General features: G+C 35.6%; 1 protein-coding gene across 1 annotated transcript in view; it reads left to right on the forward strand.

The window, feature by feature from the left end:
- Positions 1-20929, forward strand: part of LOC148956982 (protein disulfide-isomerase A5) — a 70895-nt gene that overhangs the window by 41386 nt on the left and 8580 nt on the right. Inside the window, exons 8-9 of the mRNA XM_089097122.1 lie at positions 4480-4679; positions 7948-8134. Of these exons, the coding sequence (XP_088953248.1) occupies positions 4480-4679; positions 7948-8134 (387 nt within the window). The remainder of the gene's footprint in view (positions 1-4479; positions 4680-7947; positions 8135-20929) is intronic.

The raw sequence follows: 20929 nt of genomic DNA on the forward strand, positions 1-20929 counted from the left end.
TCTGTTTAATCTTAGGTAATTGAAACGGTTCTTTAATTTTAAATCTCTTAACTAATTCGGTGTTGCTAAAACAAACTGGACAATTAAGAAAAACATACACAACAAACAGGAATTGATGAAAAATTGCATATTTTAAAATCTCGAAAAGAAGGGAAGAATAGAGAGCATGCGAAAGGGATACATTTTTAAAAAGAGAACCTAAAGTATCACGACGATATATACAGTTAAGCCATTATTGATACAGTGCAGTGAATTGATACAGCTGATATATATAGTGCAGCCATATTATTGATCCAAATGCCTTTATCATTTTTTCTAATTAAAACTAGTATCGACGTCGAATCTCGACATTAAGTGTAGTAAGATAACCAGAGATAAATAAAATTATCAGAAACCGGGAATCAAATACTATTATCACAAATTAATTCAGCTCGGTCATTAACATTGATAAGAAAATATTGACATTTTGTAACCAAACTATTCCGAAGTAACCAAACTTGTAACCAAACTATTCCGAAGACCTTAATACATATAGTGTCTTTCGATTTACCTTCACCCATCACCCAAGTCAAAATTGTTTGGTCTCCCAATACTTCCTCAATGTTAAAACTCCATCTTTTAATCCATTCTCATATTATAAATAATTTGAAAAATCACCTGCACATAGCGTATTTGATTTACGTGTGTAGTTTCCAGAAAACACTTTTTTGAAGTTTTTGTAAGAATTTTGCAGTGTTTCTTTTTGAGTAGCCTAGGCTTAACTGTAGACCAATAGGAACTAAACTACTTTTCAAAACAGCGAAAATCCCATCACCTAAAACTTTACCAAAGATTATGGATGGACGAGCCCAAGGAGCTGTCCCTGTCAATAATAAAAAAATTACCATAAATTCAAGAAATTAAGATTTGGGGATCCAGGCCCGGAGACCCCCCCCCCCTGGATATGTCCCTGAATCTTAGGTTAAAAATCTTTCTTTAAGTACACAAGAAGGTGAATTAAAATTCTTAATCAGATTAGCTTTAGAACGACTTAGTAATATAATATAATCGGTATATGCAATAAAAGGCACATCCTGTCCCCAAGAGATAAAAGGTGTAGATGATGAATGGAGATACTTCGCCTAAGATGCATTAAAGACGTAAGGGGTTAAACTCCGCCTTATCTAACTCCACGACCAATAAAAATTGGATTAGAAAAAGAATGAGAAGGTGGTGCATCAACGTCTATTCTAAGCACCGAATACCAGAATCTGTGAATTCTACCACAGAAAGGGGAATTATCACCACTAATAAGAGCTGAAAGAGCACAGGCATGTCAAAAAAGCTCTTTTTTTATCAATTAAATGCGTATGCGAGGTGCCCGAAGACCTTGACTTATTATTGCATCAAATGCTGCATCAGTATGGTCACGGACCATTCCTTTTTTGAAGCCTACTTGATGAAGACCAACATCCAAGTATTCAAAATATCCCTTTATGCACAATTTGAAGATCTTACCAGTTATAGGACCTTTTGTTATCATTTTATAAGAATCATAAGATTCGAGATCCTTTTTACCATATTTTTTGACAGGAGTTATCACCTCAACAATAAAAACGAACGAACACTACCAGATCTGAATTTAAGACTAAAAACGGTCAAAAGAAGAAGAAGAAGTGAAGTCAGTCCAATTTTTTCATAATATTTAAAAATTTCTGATTTTTAGTTTTTAGAATATTGTGGATTTAATTAATGACTTGCATCCAATAAAGAATCAAACGAAATAGAAAAATCATGCAAATCGAAATAACTATTTAAAATGTGATCAGCCTGCAAACGTTGTTTAGGAACATCACAAGAATTCGAAAGGTCACCAAAAGGAGTTTCCCTGCTCAACAAGTGAAGGTCTAATCTCTTTAAGAAGGTTTATTATTATTTTTTTTCTTTTTTTGTAAAACGTAATGCTTTCGGAGGTTTCTTTTTATTCGCATCGACTTCAGACGAGGTTGTGATCAGCAAAATATTATTATGACTACGAAGCTCTGACTTAAAAATCGCTTTCTTATCCTTCATGCATAGAAAAGCCAGGCGATCACCCCGCGGCTTTTCCACAATTTTTCCAAAAGCGAAAGGATTTAACGACTAGAAAGGTTTTCTTATGTTCGGTATACTTTCTCTCATTTCTCTCGAAGTTCGGTATACTTCGGCATCATTTCTCTCCAAAGAAAAAAATTTATAATTAAGCTCAAAGATTATCTGCATGACAATTCAGATTAGCAGTTAGGTATATCGAACTTAAGATTGAACTTTATCCCGATAAGCTGGTATGAGTGGTTGGTTTCAAAGAACTTTTTAACATATTTCTGGCAAATAGGAGTAGAATTAGATGCAGAAATAGAACCATGGATTGCACAGAACGTTGTCAAAAACTAAATTGGCAAATGATCACTTATTTGAAAGTTCGGGATAGATTTAACCGTGATAGAGGGGGCAAAATAAAAAAGGATGTGATCAATATTTCTCGTACTTCCACTCCAATAAGAATTAGTAAAATCAAGTGACTTTCGGTAAATATTAAAATTTGGTAAACACGAAAATACAACTGCATTACGCTCATTTACACTATTAAGATCACAGTTAAAATCACTATTAAGATCACAATTAAAATCACCGAGAATAGAATATGTTAGGTTGAATCTAATAGAGCAGTAAAATTGCTAGGTATATGGCAACTTGACGTAAACGCTTCAAAAGACAAATAATTGTGATATTGTGATATTCTGACAATTCCATTTCGCTGGAACTTTCCCCGGAAAATTTCTTGTGGACGATACCGGCTGAAATTTTTTTCTAAGCCCACTTTAATTTGAAAAAAAAACTTTAATTTCTTTTTGCTTTTCAAATCATGCCGGAAATCCCCCTCTCCGGGGTATTTTTTTTCCGGAAATCCACTCTAGTTGAAAGTTGATCCCGAAGAAAAGCCCCACTGGAGGATTTATCCTGTGGAAAACTCCTCCGTGGAAAATTTCTCCCGTGGAAATATGTATAGTCAATCTTGTATCAATATTAAATCAGTTTCTTTTTTCCTCCATCTTATTTTAACACTCCGTCAAAGGGTTTTCTTCCTCCTTGTCTTTGACGGCTGATAAACAATGGACGAGTCCATCCTTTATGGACGAGTCCATCCTTTCTGTTTTGGCAAGCTTTCTGTTCATCGCATCACGACGTGAAAATGAAACATTTTTTTATTCCTGGACCCATCTAGGATCAGTGCATCCAGGACACACCTAAAAACCGCTTTCTAATATTTGCTAATTGGCTGCTTCAAAATTAAAAAAGTTTTTTTGGACAAGATCACGCGTTAATCAGTGTTGCTGTGTTAAAACTAGTTAATTACAGTTTGTCGGTAAAAAAAACTAGCATTACTCTATGTTGGTTCCAGAAGGCAAGTTTTTCTTTTAAGGGAAAGCTACAGCTTCTTAAGCTGCTTAGTGAACAAACCTTTAAGCCAATTTTGCGATTTTTTCGACCACATTTCCTTTTTTTTTTTAATTTGATGCCCGGTGCCACCAAAACTTCGTAAATACATATGGTCTCTTTCATTGAAAATTTAGTTCCTAGTTTTTAAAGATATAGACAATAGGGTTGATATAGCCAAAACGGTTAAAAGATATAGCCAATAGGGTTGATATAGCCAATAGGGTTAAAAGATATAGCCAATACGGTTAAAAGATATAGCCAATAGGGTTGATACAGCCAATAGGGTTAAAAGATATAGCCAGTAGGGTTGATATAGCCAATAGGATTAAATTATATAGCCAATAGGGTTAAAAGATATAGCCAGTAGGGTTGATATAGCCAATAGGGTTAAAAGATATAGCCAATACGGTTAAAAGATATAGCCAATAGGGTTGATACAGCCAATAGGGTTAAAAGATATAGCCAGTAGGGTTGATATAGCCAATAGGATTAAATTATATAGCCAATAGGGTTAAAAGATATAGCCAGTAGGGTTGATACAGCCAATAGGGTAAAAAGATAGCCAATAGGGTAAAAAAATATAGCCAATAGGGTTGATATAGGCAATAGGGTTAAAAGGTATAGCCAATAGGGTTGATATAGCCAATAGGGTTAAAAGATATAGCCAGTAGGGTTGATATAGCCAATAGGGTAAAACGATATAGCCAATAGGGTTAAAAGATATAGCCAATAGGGTTGATATAGCTAATAGGGTTAAAAGATATAGCCAATAGGGTTGATATAGCCAATAGGATTAAAATATATAGCCAATAGGGTTAAAAGATATAGCCAGTAGGGTTGATATAGCCAATAGGGTAAAAAAATATAGCCAATAGGGTCAAAAAATATAGCCAATAGGGTTGATATAGCCAATAGGGTTAAAAGATATAGCCAATTGACTGGGCTGAAATCTCGTGCTTCTTTTTAAGTAATTCTCATTGCTTTTAAAGGATGCTATTTTGCACTTTTCTATATTTAAAGGGTGTGGTCATTGTAAGAAAGCTAAACCAGAATACAAGTTGGCTGCAGAGAATTTTAAGGACGATCCCAAGGTAGCCTTCGCTGCACTTGACTGCACACTATACAACACAATCTGCTCAGACTATGATGTCCATGGTTTCCCGACTTTCAAGTACTTCAGCTATTTTAAAACAGTGAAAGATTATGAAGGTGGAAGGACAGTAAGTAGCAAATTTTTTGTAATTTAAATTAAAATTTTATAAATTTAAAATAATTTAAAATTAAATAAATAAATAACTTGAGTGATGATATTGTTTAAATTAACTAGTCTATGCCCTAGTCTAGTCTATGTACTGTGAACTAGTCCTATTTTAAATTAACTAGGAAATGCAGGAACAGTTACTGTCGTCAAGCCTTCTGTTTGCGTTTTCCTAGCTCTCTCTTGTTAAGGTTCTCGTGCTTTCATTTTCATTTTACTAGACATGGCCAATATATTTTTTTTTCTAAAACTGAAATTTTATTACCCACTGTTTATCACTTTTTTAATTTTTGTTTTCAAAATGTGACAGTAATTGCCGCCGTCGTGCTTTCTGTATTTTATTGAATTATGAATTATTTCTTAGCTCTTCCATCTACAACTGAAATGAAACGAAAATGTGAAATGGCTGAAACTTTAAATCCAGTTAATGAAAAAAGCTATATAATTCGTAATTGGTGTTAAAAGTAAAGATAACCTCCAAGTAGTGCCTAGGGTTAATTTATAGCTGAAATTTAGAAAGGGTAACCACGTTCCGGGAAGCTAAGACGTTGGTAGACTTCAGGATGAGAATTTGAGAGACGCTTTCCAGAAACAATTGAATACTAAACTGGAGAGTTTAAAGTTTTACAATGTAGAAGATGGACGGAATGATTTCAGGAAAATAGTTTGTGAACTCCTTGATGGTGTCTTAGGGAAGAAAGTTAGAACCACAGCTAGAAATTTTAATGAAAAAGCTTTATATTCAATAGAGAGAAGAAGGGGCTTGTAAAAACATTATTTAGGTTATAGATCATATGAAAACAAGGGGAATGTAAAGGAAGCAGAGAAAAATTAAAAGATGACTTAAGGAGGTGTGATGTGGAGGCCATGGAAAAAATAGACGAAGATCTGGAAGATGCAGCCAGGCGGCATAATAGTAATATATTATACTGGCACGTTAAAAAATTGAGGGGGGGTAGTCAATCTGGACTTGTCCCGGTTATAGATAGGAACCGGACCACAATTAGTAATAAGGGAAGAGTTAGAGAGATAGGCAGCACATTTTAATAATGTGTTAAATCGTGATAGAGATGCAGGAAAAAAATATAGAGAAGAATGAAATAGTTTGTGACAATTTGGATAAGAATGAAAATCTGTATTGTGAGGAAGAATTAGTGACAGCACTTAAAGGATCAAAAAATAATAAGGCCATAGCTGCTGATGGGGTGGTAAATTTGTTTCTTAAATATAGTGGTTGTGAGGTTGGAGATAAGCTACTGAACATGATGAATATGGTTTTTGAAAATTGGAAAGCTTAGCGATTTTAGGAAAATTCTAATTAAACCCTCCATATGAAAGGTGATAAGAGTGAGTGTGGTAACTGTAAAGATATGAGCTTGGTTCCTATAAGCAATAAAGGACTCAATACAATGAAACTCTTTAAACTTGTAGATTCCGTAGATAAGGTATTGGGAGCAGAACTGTTGTTTTAGGAAGGGTAGAGTATGCGTCGAGTAAATTTTCACTTTCAGATTAATAATTGAGCAGTGCCTGAGTCATCAAACACCTTTAATCCTCAGTTTTATGGATTATGATAAAACTGATAAACTCATAATCAGCTGAAGCAATTGATTCAGGTGGTAGAAGAGCTTTAGCGAAGGTTTACTAATTAATGTATAGAAGACTAGTAGCAAGTGAACGTGAAGAGGTGATGCTGGGTAACAAAAATTTATTATGTTGACAGCCTCACTTACCTAGGTATTATTATTAGTAAATACGGTGGGTGCACTGAAGATGTTAAAAGTAGAATAGTCATGGCCCAGGGTGCACGAAAGGAGAATTTTGAAAACTCCCCTCTTTTGGTACAGCTGAATATTCGAGCTCCGTGTTAAGCTTTTATAGGTGGAAGGTTAATGCACTTTGGCTAACCAAAGAAAGCAATTTTCATGTTAAAGATTTTGTCTCAAAATTGTGCTCCATTTTGAGAAAATAAACTTCTGAAATGCTACATTTTTAAAAGATCTGAGATAGCTGAACAGGGCTCACACTAAACACCAGTTCGATTAGCATGGATTTCAACCATCGAAATATCTCAATGCTTAAAATTTGTATCTACAATATATTTGTATATTTTCCATTACGCATATTCTATGGTTTTTCCGTAGGATGCACTTAAAGTGCCAAGGACATTTAAAATGAATTGGATTATTTTAATTGATTAAATGGAAGCTTATGCAAACTTATTTGAAAATTGGAAAAAATCACGAAAATAATTCTTAATGAAAATATTTCGTTATTCTGTCATGATGTTTCTTGTTATAGTAGGTGCCAAATTAAAAAAAGAAAAAGGAAAAATAAACATGGGCAAAAATGAGCAAGAAATGAGCTAAAACATGTGACACCAAACAGCGTGTTGTTTTCCTGCAAAGGAAAACAGCTAAAACATGTGACACAAAACAGCCTGTTGTTTTCCTGCAAAGGTGTAGTCGTCATTGAGAATCCAAAGTTTCTTCATCTTTGAATTTTTATGGGCTTAAAGATGGGCTTGTTATATGGCTTATAATATGGCTTAAAGATGGGCTGTTTATATGGCTTATGTATGTTTATAGGTTTTATATGTTTATATGGCTCTTATGGGCTGCCATAATTTATGTGGAAAATTATTTTGCTTGTTTTATTCACTGTTTAATATGGCACGTCGACAAGAATGTGGTACTACCATAAAATGTTTCATGATTTTGAAACAACCAATAGAGAAATCTTCAAAATCTTGGTTTTCAGGCATAATTACTTAAAGGGTGAAATTTGCTTTATTTTGATGTCCATGGTATTTAAGTAATTTATTATTGACATCGCTAAATACTATCCAAACTATAACATCACTTGATTAAAATGCTACTAACGTGTTTTAAAATCAAATGTTTCTTTTCCTACTCGTTCTCTAAAATCCTATAAAATCCTTTAATCCTATATTCACACTTTTTAATTTGTCCTAGAATCAAACAGCATTTGCTAAGGATTGTCACAACAGACCTAAAGTGTTTATATTATGGCCTAGGCACCTATATTCTACTTTGGAACACCCCATGTTTTTGCTGGACTTTAGAGCTCATTATTTAGTGAATTTTGTAGTGGCTCGGCCTGTATTGGAACTAGAGCTGTGTGTTGTTATACAATAGAGAACTGATTTTCACTTTATCCCCGATTTCAGTTTTTTTTTATCATTTACATATATATACGTATAATTTTAGGGGAAAAATTTTATTGCTTTCATGGAAGAACCGGACAACCCTCAAGCCGGTAAGGAGCCTCCTCCTCCCCCTCCAGAGGTAGAGTGGTCCGGCCTCGAAGGAAGTGAGGATCTAGTTCATTTGGGAGACGAATCCTTTGAGCCCTTTGTTCAGAATAGAAACGTTATGGTTATGTATTATGCACCGTGTAAGTAGATGCACTGATTGTCTTACCCTCTTTGAACGTTGTCCGACTCGTAAAAAGTAGCACAAATACATATAAACGAATTTGTGCTGCCCTTTGTGAAGTTTTTGTTCCCCCCCCCCCCCGAATAAAAATCTTTGATATAGTGTTTTAAGTAGACTTTACAATGAAACGATTGCATTTAAACATTCTGACATGTTGACCATGTTGGGTCAGGTCATTTGTGCCTGATCTTTAGATTTTCTGAACGCTGATCGAAATTTTGAGAAAATGTATTATAAAAATTTATCTTATATATTTATATCATTGAAAAATTAAAAAAAAAAATCACAGTGAAATAGAATATAGGAGGGGCTCAGTAATGAAAGGAACCAAGTAAATTTTCTCTAAATTTAAGATCACCAAAGATCCCGTATATCTGTGTTTTTAGTGCATTCATCAACTAACCTTAATGAAGAACCTTAATGATATGATCTATGATCAAAATTTTTACTTAGTTCAATTTCTGTTCTTCCTGTTGTCCATTACAAGCTGAAGGTTTGAGTTTCGTTTTATCACTGTTAGTTTTGGGGATATTTTCACTAATCTTGACAATTTAAGAAAATCGTCACTTTCAAAGATCCCGTATATCTGTGTTTTTAGTGCATTCATCAACTAAGCTATAATTGATTTGATATAGTGTTAATCGTAAAAGACCTACTGGGCTACGTTATTATGCAAAATAATTAAAAACACCATTTCAAAAGCATAAAAAAACTGCAAAGAAAAACTTGGCTTATACCTTTTATAGCCTATAGTCTTCAATATTCAGCTTAATCGCTACTAACTCTGATGAATCTTCCTAACCGCCTAATAGTATTATTATCTTTACTCCAAACAACACCTAACATTAGTCTTTATTATATTTCACACGCGAAAAGATATTATCTTATAAATATTTTGAGCATTTTGCATCCACGCATCAAATTGTTAACACATCTATTAAACAGCCACTCATATTTACCTTGATCTTTTCCGTTTTGTTTTTTTTTTTAACCCGAGAGGGCTTGCTTTGTTCGTTTGACACAGATTGAGCACTATTGTTATAATAATTTATAAAATTTGAATACAGGATGTCATAGACCTCAGAATCAGTGGCGGATCCAGGGGGGCGATGGGGGCGCCCCCCCCCCCAAACGTAGTCTAAAGTAGTGTAATTTACTTAATTAACGCAAGTTTGCGTTAATTAAACTTGCTTTTAACGCAAGTTTATCGGATCAACCTATTTTGCTCCTCCCCCCCCCTTAAAAAATACTGGATCCGCCACTGCTCAGAATATAGGGCTTGTCGGAAGAGCCTAGTGCTACAAAAAAAGTATATCTGTAAAATTTCACGCGAAGACTGAATTCAATAAAAATAAAAACGTGATTAGACTTAATAATAAAAGTAATTCAGAATAAAAAGAATCAAAATAAAAGTAAGAAATAAAATAATTCTTACTACTACTTACAACTTGCTATAGCACTAGTTTGCCTGAGGCTGACAACTGCGCATGCTCCTCCTCCATCCCAATGTATTTAAAGGTTCCCTCTGTACCACGTTACAAGAAGGTCAAATATCCTTTAAATCCTCCCTTACGACCTTTTCTCACCCTATTCCAGTGCCCAGTGCCCTGATGTTCCAGTGCCCTGCTAGTGGCGAAGAAAAAAAAAAAGGTGCAAGAGAAGGATACATCAGTGCTACCCAACCCCAAAAAAGTGATTTTCTTTGTTGTTCAAGGTAGGGGGTTGGAATTTTCCTATAGGGGGTGACAAATGTGGTTTATATGTGGAGGTTTCAAGCCCTTATCTAAAATATGTGAAATGTGCATTTTTTTCCGAGAAGGTGCTAGTTTGTTTTTTTCTTTTTTTGCTTGGAGTGATCGTACCAAACCAACGTTTCAGAATATCGTTAGATAGCTCTTTAGAAAGAAAATTGAGTGTCCTATGGACTTTTTTAAATATAAGAAAAGTTCGAGCTAAAGAAAAAGTGCCATTTCCTGCCATCTTGTCAGAGGCAACTTCTAGCGTTGCCTATAATAAAGAGCCAAAGGCTTCAATGTATTCTTATTAAAAAATTTATCAGAGCCGCTTCTTTTGGAAAGGGTGGCTATATAAACCTCGGATGAGGATCACTCGATTTGAAATTTAAAGTTCTAATGTCCTTTTTGAGTCTAAGAGTCAAAAGTGATCAGAGGGCAACCAGCCCCCCTCCCATGCCTTTTTTTCTCCTAATTCATTCGATCAAAATTTTGGGATAGCCATTTTGTTCAAAATATTCTAAAGGTCAAATTACTATGTCCCCGGGGTTTATATACCCCTCCCCCACAGGTCTCAGGGCAAGGGCCGTAAATTATACAAATTGCCCATTGTTAATCTATGAGATTATTTATTGGAGAAGAGGGGCATGCTTGATCCTGGGTCTCCAAAATGCCTTAATATATTATGATGAAACTTTAAGGGAATGTCGAGAAATTTACCCATTTTTCGAGAGGGAATTAGGCAATTTACCCACTGTTTACGTACATGATTTGTCATTAGTAAAGGGTAGAGTGTCTGACCTTGGGTTGTCCGAAAATACTACGGTATTAAAGTGAAAAGCCCTTGGAATGTTCAAGGGGATGTTGAAACAATTCACAAACATTATGTGTATTCAGGCTATGAAAAGGGCATATTTGCAATATCTTAGAAATGGCTAAGGATATTATCTTGCAATTTTCAGGACTACTACCACTGCTGCAACTACTTGCGACTTCGATTACTTGCGACTTTGATTACTTGTGACTTCGATTACTTGCGAGTTCGATTACTTGCGAGTTCGAATACGACTAGTTGTGACTGCGACTACGTGCAACAATGACTTTTTGCAACATCAATTATGATAAACTTACGACTGTGGTTACTTATGGCTCTGACTGCTTACAACTGTGACTGCTTGCGACTGCGACTACTTGTGACTGCGGCCGTGACTCCTTGTATCTGCTAATGTGACTTTATGCGACTTTGAATATTTGTGGTTATAACTGCTCGTGAGTGGGAATACTAGCAAATCCGACTACTTGTGGTTGTGACTGTGACTCAGGCTCCTTGCGCAAAATAAAACTGAAAATATTTTATCTATATTTTCCCATATAATTTTTCTTTTTTTTTACGCAATACTGATGACGTTTTGCGGTAGATTTATGTTCTTTATATGTTCAATTTTTATATGAAAGTAATATAATTAGGTATAATCGTCTCACTTTTCATTGGCTTAGAGCCTTCGAAGGCTATGAATATATTAAGCTAAATTTGGTTCAGTTACAGCTTTACAGTTAAAATTAAAGTTTCTCAAACAATACACCAGTTCAAAATTCCGGTTGTAGAATCTTAGTATTGATCGGATTACAATTATTTTTAATTTGCCCGTATTTACCCACGTACGAGCAGTTACCTGTTTACCTAAATACCCCTTTGTTATACCTGTATTTCAGTGCTTCCACTTCTGATAATTTTTTAGAAGATCAACCTTGTTCCCAATCCATCTCCCAACAAAAAAAAAAGAATATCAAAACTACCGAAATTATACAGAAAACTTGGAATCCATAGAAGATTTTACTGTGTGGTCATTTTTGACATTTTCGTGGATTTTCGACATTGTGTGGTCATTTTGACAAATAGAGAGTTCGTCATGCGGAGGTTTCTCATCATAGGCAGTGCAATAGAGCTGCCTAAGCAAAGAATGATGTGGGCGCAATGTATTATTTATTTATTTTATTCATTTTTTTTTCAGACCAGGCCACTTCGTATAGAAGTAGTTGTCACTGAAATGTCACTGAAACTTTTTAATGAGCTAATTCAATTGGATAATTAAAGTTCTAGTGCCCTTTTGTAGATTTAAAAGAGATCGGAGGACAAGCAGGCCTCTTTCCAAGCCCATTCATTTTCCAATCACATCCATCAGAATTTTGCACATCCATCTCAAGACGAGAACAGTTCTGAAAAAACACTTTACTGAAAAAACAAAAAACAAATGATCTTGGATTGTCAGTTGAATTTACACATACTGATATTTATTCCTTAAATTTTTAATAATTTTTATTTAATAAAGTCAAAAAAGTGAAAATATTTAAACTGTATTGGTTTTCAGTAAAGTGCAAATTTTTTTCTGGTCTTGAGAATGCATGGGGTCTGTCAGGCCTACTCATGTTAATTTTTGCTCGCTTTGAGTTTGACTCGGTAATTTATTGTAATTTCCGTTCGTTATGGGTTTCATTAATTTATTGGTGTTGTGTTATAGTTTTACGCTTGGAAAATTACATGACTTTATTTCTGCTCATTTTCAGTTTAATGGAGCTTTTTACTTTCCTTTGAAAAACTTGTTTTGTTAAAAAAGGTTTTTTAAATTAATTTTCAAACAAAGATTACTTGAAACTTGAGTATATTATAAGAAAGTCATTTTGTTTGGTTTTTACGTTAGACTATTATTATTGACGATATATTAAGCATTTTCGAGACATCATTGATAAAAAGTGATCGACAAAATCCCGCTTTTCATTCTGGAATCAAATTTGGCTCTTCCATATCTGCTCCCAGAACTTTTACGATGTAATACTTTATTGGCAAACTGCTGAAGCTCCCACAAAAACATACTACGGTTTGAAAAACAGTTGTACAGAAAATTTTACCAAACCTCAAGAGCCATCAACTTAATATCTAAACTATGGACAATTAACTTTTTGTTATAAACTGAATGTTTTTGTAGCTCTTGAGGTTGTCTGCAGTATTTTCTAGAGGTGCCTTGTCTCCCCTAGATTGATGGTGATTAGAAATTATATTAAAAAATAAGTTTTCAACTGAAAATAAGGAGCCAAATTAAAACTTAAAATGAACAGAAATTATTCCGTATAATTAAAAAATATCATGGCGGGGTTGTTTCTACATAAAATTTTAATAAAAACGAGCAAATATTCATTATAAAAAAAAACAAAGTTTATCCATGGGAAGTAAAGAGAGAAGTTGAAATTTAAAACGGACAAAAATCATCACTTCGCGGCCTATCTAATATATATCAATAAAACTAGTACAAATAAACCAACTAATTATGTTTCCCTGTTTCTAGGATTAGAGAAAACTAGCACTTTACTAAAAACACAAAATAATATAGGAGTTTTGGTACAGTAACAGCAAAGCAATTGAGGACGATTTTTAAAGAAAAAATAAAGCATTTTAGAATTGTTGCTTAATTATTTTTTTTTTCGTTTAATTCGGTGTCACTTCTGCACAATGGCTCAGATCAATTGCTGGCTCTCGTTTTGGTTCTGAAAAGGACATGTCATGATTAGTTTTTAGACAAAGTCGAAGTCAAGTGATCTTGATAGTAATAGGACTATAGACTAGCTTTAGAATTTTTATCATAACTTGAAATTTACTGTTGTACAGAGAGAAATAACCGGATTTCCAGAGTTCATATTATGTCTTATCTTATCTTCATTTCAAGGAATACTAAAGCGTATTTCTTACAATTTAAGATTGTATATTACTCACTATTGGTATTATAGCTGGCAAGACCAAAATGCTACCTGATACATCCATCCAATATTTCTGTATGCTATTCAATGACTTGGCGGTTATTAAACAAGTATTTAATTTTACTTTTATGTTTTTAAGATAATTTTGATTGTATACTGAAAGTTACTGATGTGTAAGACTGAGAAGCTTTATAGATTAGTTTATTATTGTCAGACTACGTACTGACTTTTGACTCCCAAATCAATATTCCTGTTTCTTATACTTGGCTTTTGTGTTTTCGGTAAAGCGCTATTTTTTTTATAATCCTAGAAACATAGGGAAACATAATTAGTTGGTTTATTTATACTAGTTTTATTGATATATATTAGATAGACTGTGAAGTAATAATTTTTTTTCCTTTAAGTTTCAACTTCGCTCATTACTTCCTTCGGACAAACTTGGCTTCTTTAAATTAATAGCACTGTAAGATCTAAAGTGTGTAACAGGATAAAACCATGGATGACAGGAAGAGCTATATAAAACTGATCTAAAGCTGGCTGAAAACTAACCATTTAATTTCTTTAGGGATAGATTTCATTTTTTTTTTAGGTATTTGCTTGATCTCTCTCTCTCTTTACTATAACTTAATTTAGATTTGAAAGATTGAAGTGATTTCTCAAAATGACTTCTAAATCAATTCAGAAGAATCATTTTTATACTTGCATGTATTCTCCATAGAAGGACATTCTGTCGATTTATTTGCTGATTATAGTTGATATGTTGTTGGTAGAAATTGAGCATTGTATTAGTTCTTCGTTTATCCACATCTTTGGCACGAGATGCAAATTTCTCCCAAGGCTGAGACATGGAATTATAATTATGAATGGACGGTATAGTCGTAAAAAAAAACTTGAAGGAATATTTTATGTCTTGCATCTATTACTATCTACGAGTGGAGGCCAGTGGCGTAGCTAGTTGGGTAGTAAGGGAATCAAAGTAAGACGGATGTCCCTGGCGTATCCTCTAAGGGGGCATCAAACTTTGTTTTGGCGCTAAGTTTTTATTTACTTTTTTTTATTGCTTACTTATAGTGTGGTAGTGATGGTTGGTGAAGAAGAGCAAAAATTCACATTGGCCCGGGGAATGGAATACTCTAAGCATTGCCTCTAATGGAGGAAGGTTGTAAGTGGTAGCGGTGAAAAAGACTGCGAGAAAAGAAACATTTTGTGATGGTCGTGGTCAAAGCCTCGATTGGAGAGAGGCAGCAAACAGCTTGCGCTCCGTATGTCAGATCTGAAGGTTCAGATCCGTATGTCAGGGCCAAAGGACCTAGCTGCCGATCGTAGTGGAAGCATTGTTCGGCACGAGGTGATCAAATGCCTGTGAAGACGGTTATATGTTCCCCTGATCTGTCTGGTGAACCATGGGCGTATGGAAGGGGGGCAGAGGGGGGCAGCTGCCCCCACTTCCCTAGCGCTTCAAATTTTAGCTAGGTGTGGCTGAAAAAGCAGATGGTTTAAAAGGCAGTTAAAAACGGGTATATGGCTAAAAAAGCAGTTGATAAGAGATAGGTGGTTAAAAGATCTGAAAATAAACTGCTGGAATGACACAATAAAAGTCAAACAATAAGCAATTATCCATAATATCTTGACAAGATTTAGCTCTAATCCAAAAAGATTGATTAATGCTGAAGCTTATTGATGATTTATGATTTTTGGTGATTAGTTTTTTATACATATTCCATAGGTATGAGAGAACTTGCTAGCAATGTAATGTTTTGTAGAATGCCAATATAACTTCAGCCCTCCGCCCTTCATCACAGAATTGGCTGCCCCCCCCTAGAGAAGAAGCTACGTACACCCATGTGGCGAACCCCCCCCCCCCCCCAAATAGTAATGCTTAGTTTTAGTTTTACAACTCCTATAATGGATACTTTCTACGACACCTATAGTTCTGCGGCTCCTATATAAGATTGAATTAAAAAAAAAAAAATTCAACTGAAAGTAAGGAGCAACGTTAAAACTCAATCAAACAGAAATAGTTTTGTATTTGGGGGGGGCTGTCCCTTCCTCGACCCTCACTGCTTACTCTAAAGGCTTAAATTTCTTTAAAACATCTCTTGTTCAAATTAAACTGCCCTTGTATTTGAGCATTCTTTCTTAGGGAATTGGGACAAAAAATGAAACTTTACTGTGAAGAGTAAGGGGTGGGGTAGGGGCAGCCTCCCTCATATACAAGGTGACTTCTGTTCGATAGAGTTTCAATGTTTTCTTGGGAGAAGGGCGTGGAAGGGGGCCTAGTTGCCCTCCGATGTTGTTGGTCACTTAAAAAGGGCACTGGAACTTTTAATTTCCGCTCGAACGAGACCCCTCCAGATATTCTAAGAAAATCAGGTCTATACGATTACCGCTTGGAAAAAAACCTCAAAACAAATAAACACGCATCCGTGATCTTTCTTCTGGCAAAAAAAAAATTACAAAATTTCACTTTTTTGCTGATAGGACCTTGGAACCTCTATATTAGGGTTCTTTGATACGCTGAATCTGATGAAGTTATTTTTATTAAGATTATTTGACTTTTAGGGTTTTTTTTCCCTTTTTCGAAAATTAGACAAATTTTCTCAGGCTTGTATCCTTTGACGGGCAATGCTAAACTTAATGAAATCTATATGTTTGTAATCAACATAGTAAGCTAATTCTTTTGATACATCTATTGGTGTCAAAATTCTGGTTTTTAAAGTTTCGGTTACCATCGAGCCGTGCCTCTCCTTACTTACAGTTTGTTATCACGAACTGTTTGACTAGTCATTGGATTTTTCCCTAAGGGAAATCGTTTTTTGGATCGGTATGTTGTTTGCAGTAAAGTGCTAGTTTTAGGAGTCCCGTTGCAACTGAACCACCGTGTAACTGAACCCCAAGCTACTAAACCACTGTAACTGAACCACCGTGCAACTGAACCACCGTGCAAATGAACACCATTTAACTGAGCCCTCGTGCATCTCAACCCCCGCGCAACTCAACTCCATTTAAATGAACCCCCCGCGACTGAACTTCCGTGCAACTGAGCCACCGAGCAACTGGACCACCGTACATTTGAACCACCATGCAACTGAACAACCGTCCAACTGAACCACCGTGAAACTGAACCACCGTGCAACTGAACCTTCGTATAACTGAACTCTCGTGGAACTCAACCACCGTACTTACATTGGGTAAAACACAAGCTAGAATCTTTACATGTTCAAGCTTGTTAGAATTGTTTTTTTTAAATTATAATATAAATCACTGTCAAGATAATTAATAAAAAAAGCTCTTTTCTCATGGAAAATCCTCCAGAAACTCTCCCCCCCCCCTCAGAAAACTCCCACGTGACAAATGTCCGCATATTTCCAAATAACAAACACTGTCTGTTAGCAATGGACAAATTATAAAACTTAAAAAGGTACTTAAACTTGGATGGAGGTATAAATTGTTTTATACCCCTTGCAGTTCTTGTCTTTTTAATAAGTCGAAAGTGATTAGGTGCCAACCAACCGCAAGGGATATTTTTCGAGGGGAGATTTTTCACGGGGAGTTCTTTTCCGGGGGGGGGGGTATTTTTCGCGAGGTGGTATCTCCCGAAGGTATTTTCCACAGGGAGTGTTTTTTTCCGGGGGGGGGGGGGCTGGTTGCCCTCCAATCACTTTTGACTTTTAAAAAGGGCACTAAAACTTTCAATTTCCAAGTGAATAATAAAACTTGATTAATAAACGTGATTAACAAAACCCCCACAGTCCTCGGGGTAAGAGCTGTAGGCTATTGCAAGTTACCAATTGTTAAAATTTAAGGTTTTTATAGAAGGGATGGTCGTGCAAACTTTGTTGAAGGCTCATTCGATTATAAATTGAAATTTTAAGTACAGTTTTGAAGAATCAAAGGTAATCAGAGGACAATCAGCTTCTCCCTCTTAACCGCCATTTCCTCCACCAAATCCATCCGATTAAACTTAAAACAAAAATCTTTTGTTCAAAATAGTCTAAAGGTCAAATAGCCATGCCTCTGGGGTTAACAATCCCACCAGCAGCTCCTGGAGCAAAGGCTGTAAGTTAATCTAGTTACTCAATGTAAAAACATAAGGTTTTTATGGAAAGTATTTTTGAATGAACTTGGGGGGTCTCATTCGATTGGAAATCAAAAGTTCCAGTGCACTTTTTAAAAGAGTTAAAAGTGATCGAAGGGCTTCTACTCCCACCCTCTTTTTTCCTTAAATACATCTGATCGAGAATTTTAAGATGACCGTTTTCTTTAAAACAGTTTAAAGGTTAAATAAATATGCCTCCAGCGTTCACAACCCCTAGCCTCTGGTGCAAGGGTTGTAAGTTATGCAAGTTGCCTATCGTTAAAATACAAGGTGTTTTTTTTTTATCAAGAAAAGAGGGCATATTTGATCCTATAAATAAAAAAAAGCATGGATCATTAAGGTCATACCTCAGGGAAATGTCAAGAAGAATGACAAACACAAAATAAAAAAACGTTTTTTTCCTTTATTGGCTGTGAAAAGCAAATGCCAGCAGTATTTACAATGGCCAATAGTATCAGCTATCACATCGTTCGGGAAATGTTTAGGAGCATCTTCAACTAGATCAAGAGGTACTTTGTGGATCCAGATTTACAAGACGATGTATCTGCAATGGGTCGAGAACAACTCAGGGTATAAGCCTGAGGGTATGAAGTTTAAAATTTCAGGGCATGTTGAAGGAATGTTGAAAAAAGGCTGGAGTGCAACCAATGCCCCTCTCATATCCTTTGTAGCTGCAATCTCCTCAAAGACATCTGTGGTTCAGTTGCACGGGGGTTCAGTTAAATAGGGTTGAGTTGCACGGGGGTTTGGTTGCACGAGGGTTTAGTTAAAAGGGGTCCAGTTACCCGGTGGTTCAGTTACACGAGGGTTCAGTTGCGCGGGGTTCAGTTATACAGGGGTTTAGTTGCACGGGGGGTCAGTTACACGGTGGTTCAGTTACAGGGGCTCAGTTGCTTGTAGTTCAGTTACAGGGGTTCAGTTGCTTGTAGTGCAGTTACACGGTGGTTCAGTTACACGCACGCCAGTTTTTGGAGTTCTACAAATAATTAAATGTATCACGAGTCAATTTATTTAAGCTCATTTTGTAGATATATTGTTGAATTAATAGTTTTGTTTGTTTTAAGTTTCAACTTAAAACAAACTCTTCCGTAAGAAAAACTTTGAAAAGATGTTTTTTGTGGGGCATTTAATCTTGGAGATAATTACCCATAGGCCCTGTCTCCCCCCATTGACACCGCTTTCCAGCTATACTTTGATAATTGAAACCAGATTGGAATAAGAATATTTTCCCAAAGAACGTGATTTATCTTATCAAACAGTTCATGGTAACGAACTGTGAGTAAGGAGCGACTCGGCTCAATAGTAATCGGAGCTCTAAAAAACGGAGTTTTGATAAAAGTAGACATATCAAAAGAATCAAATTTTTATGCTGATGTTAAATATGTAAGTTTCATTAACTTTTGTCTTACCCATCAAAGGTTACGAGATCAAAGGTTAAGAAAATTCACCTGATTTTCGAAAAAAGGGAAAATAACCACTAAAAGTAATATAATCTTAATGAAAATAACACCATCAGAGAACCCTACAGTAGAGGTTTCAAAATCTTATCTGAAAAAATTTGGAATTTGTATTTTTTGCCAGAAGAAAGCTCACGGATGCGTATTTATATTTTTTTTTTTTTTTCCCAGACCTCATATCAAACACAAAATCCTTACAAAACAGGGCAAATCAGGAAAAAAAAAATACAACAATACCTCGAAAATATAACCACAATACGAAAAACAAAAACAAAAAATAACTGCTACACAATAACCTTATACTTAAATTTCTTCAACCTGAAATAACGATGTTGGCACAATGTATCATTTATTATTTTTTTCTTTAGACCAAGGTTCTTCGTATCAAAGAAGTTATCGTAGAAACTCCAAATAGTGATCACACAACTCAAAATTGGAGTGGCTTGTGCCCTCTTTAATTGTTATAAGGGATTTTACAGCAGCTAACACTCCTTACACGCCCACCATTTCCCTAAACACATTTAATCAAAATTTTGAGATTCAATCGAAGTTCAGCGTAGTTGATTTCCAGATAGAAATTATGTTTTTGAGGAGGAAACTCCCCTAAAGCCTTCAGGGCAAGGGTTGTAAGTTATGCCCTGGGGACATATAAGGTTATTATAGAAGGCGTTGTCGTAGAAACTTCGAAAAAGGTTCATTCGATTGGAAATTCAAAGGGCCAGTGCCCTTTTTAATAGTCGAAAGTGATTGGAGGGCATTTAGTCCCCCCCCACGCCCATCATTCCCGCAAACACATCCCATCCCAATTTTGAGATAGCCATTTTGCTCAGCGTCGTTGATTTCCAGATCAAAATTCTGGTGTTGAGAAAGATACTCCCCCAAAGCCCTCATGGCAAAGGATATAAGTTGTACCCTGGGGACATATAAGGTTTTTATAGAACGCGTTGTCGTAGAGACTTCAAAAAGGGATCATTCGATTGGAAATTGAAATGGCTAGTGCCCTTTTTAATAGTCGAAGTTATTGGAAGACAACTAACACCCCTTCCACGCCCACCATTTTCCCAAACACATCCAATAAAAATTTTGAGACAGCCAATTTGTCCCACGACGTTCAAAGTTCAGGAAATTATACCTTTGAGCAGGACACTCCCCCTACAGTCTTCAGGGCAAGGGTTCTAAGTTATGCCCTAGGGGCATATAAGGGTTTTATTGAAAACTTTGTCGTAGAAACTTGAAAAAGGGCTCATTCGATTTGAGATTCAAAGGTCTAGTACCCTTTTTAATAGCCGAAAGTGATTTGAGGGCAACTAACCCCCCTCTCACGCCCACCTTTTCCTCAAACACATACAATTAAAATTTTTAGATCACCATTTTATTCAACGTAGTTTAAAGTTTTGAAAATAAGGTCTTTAAGGATGACAACCCCTCCCCCCGCAGCCCTCAGGGCAAGGGTTGTAAGTTATGCCCTGGGGGCATATAAAGTTTTTATTGAAAGCGTTGTCATAGAAACTTCAAAAGGGCTCATTCGATTGGAAATTGAAAGGGCTAGTTACTTTTTTAATAGTTAAAAGTGATTGGGTAGTAACTAAGGCCCCTCTCACGCCTACCATTTTCCCAAACACATCCAATCAAAATTTTGAGATCTATATTTTGTTCAACGTTGTTGAAAGTTCTGGAAATTAGGTCTTTTAGGATGATAACCCCCTCAGACCCTC

This window comes from Artemia sp. Qi Xiang Cuo, chromosome 1, assembly GCF_049724085.1.
Source record: "Artemia sp. Qi Xiang Cuo chromosome 1, ASM4972408v1, whole genome shotgun sequence".
Taxonomy (NCBI): domain Eukaryota; kingdom Metazoa; phylum Arthropoda; class Branchiopoda; order Anostraca; family Artemiidae; genus Artemia; species Artemia sp. Qi Xiang Cuo.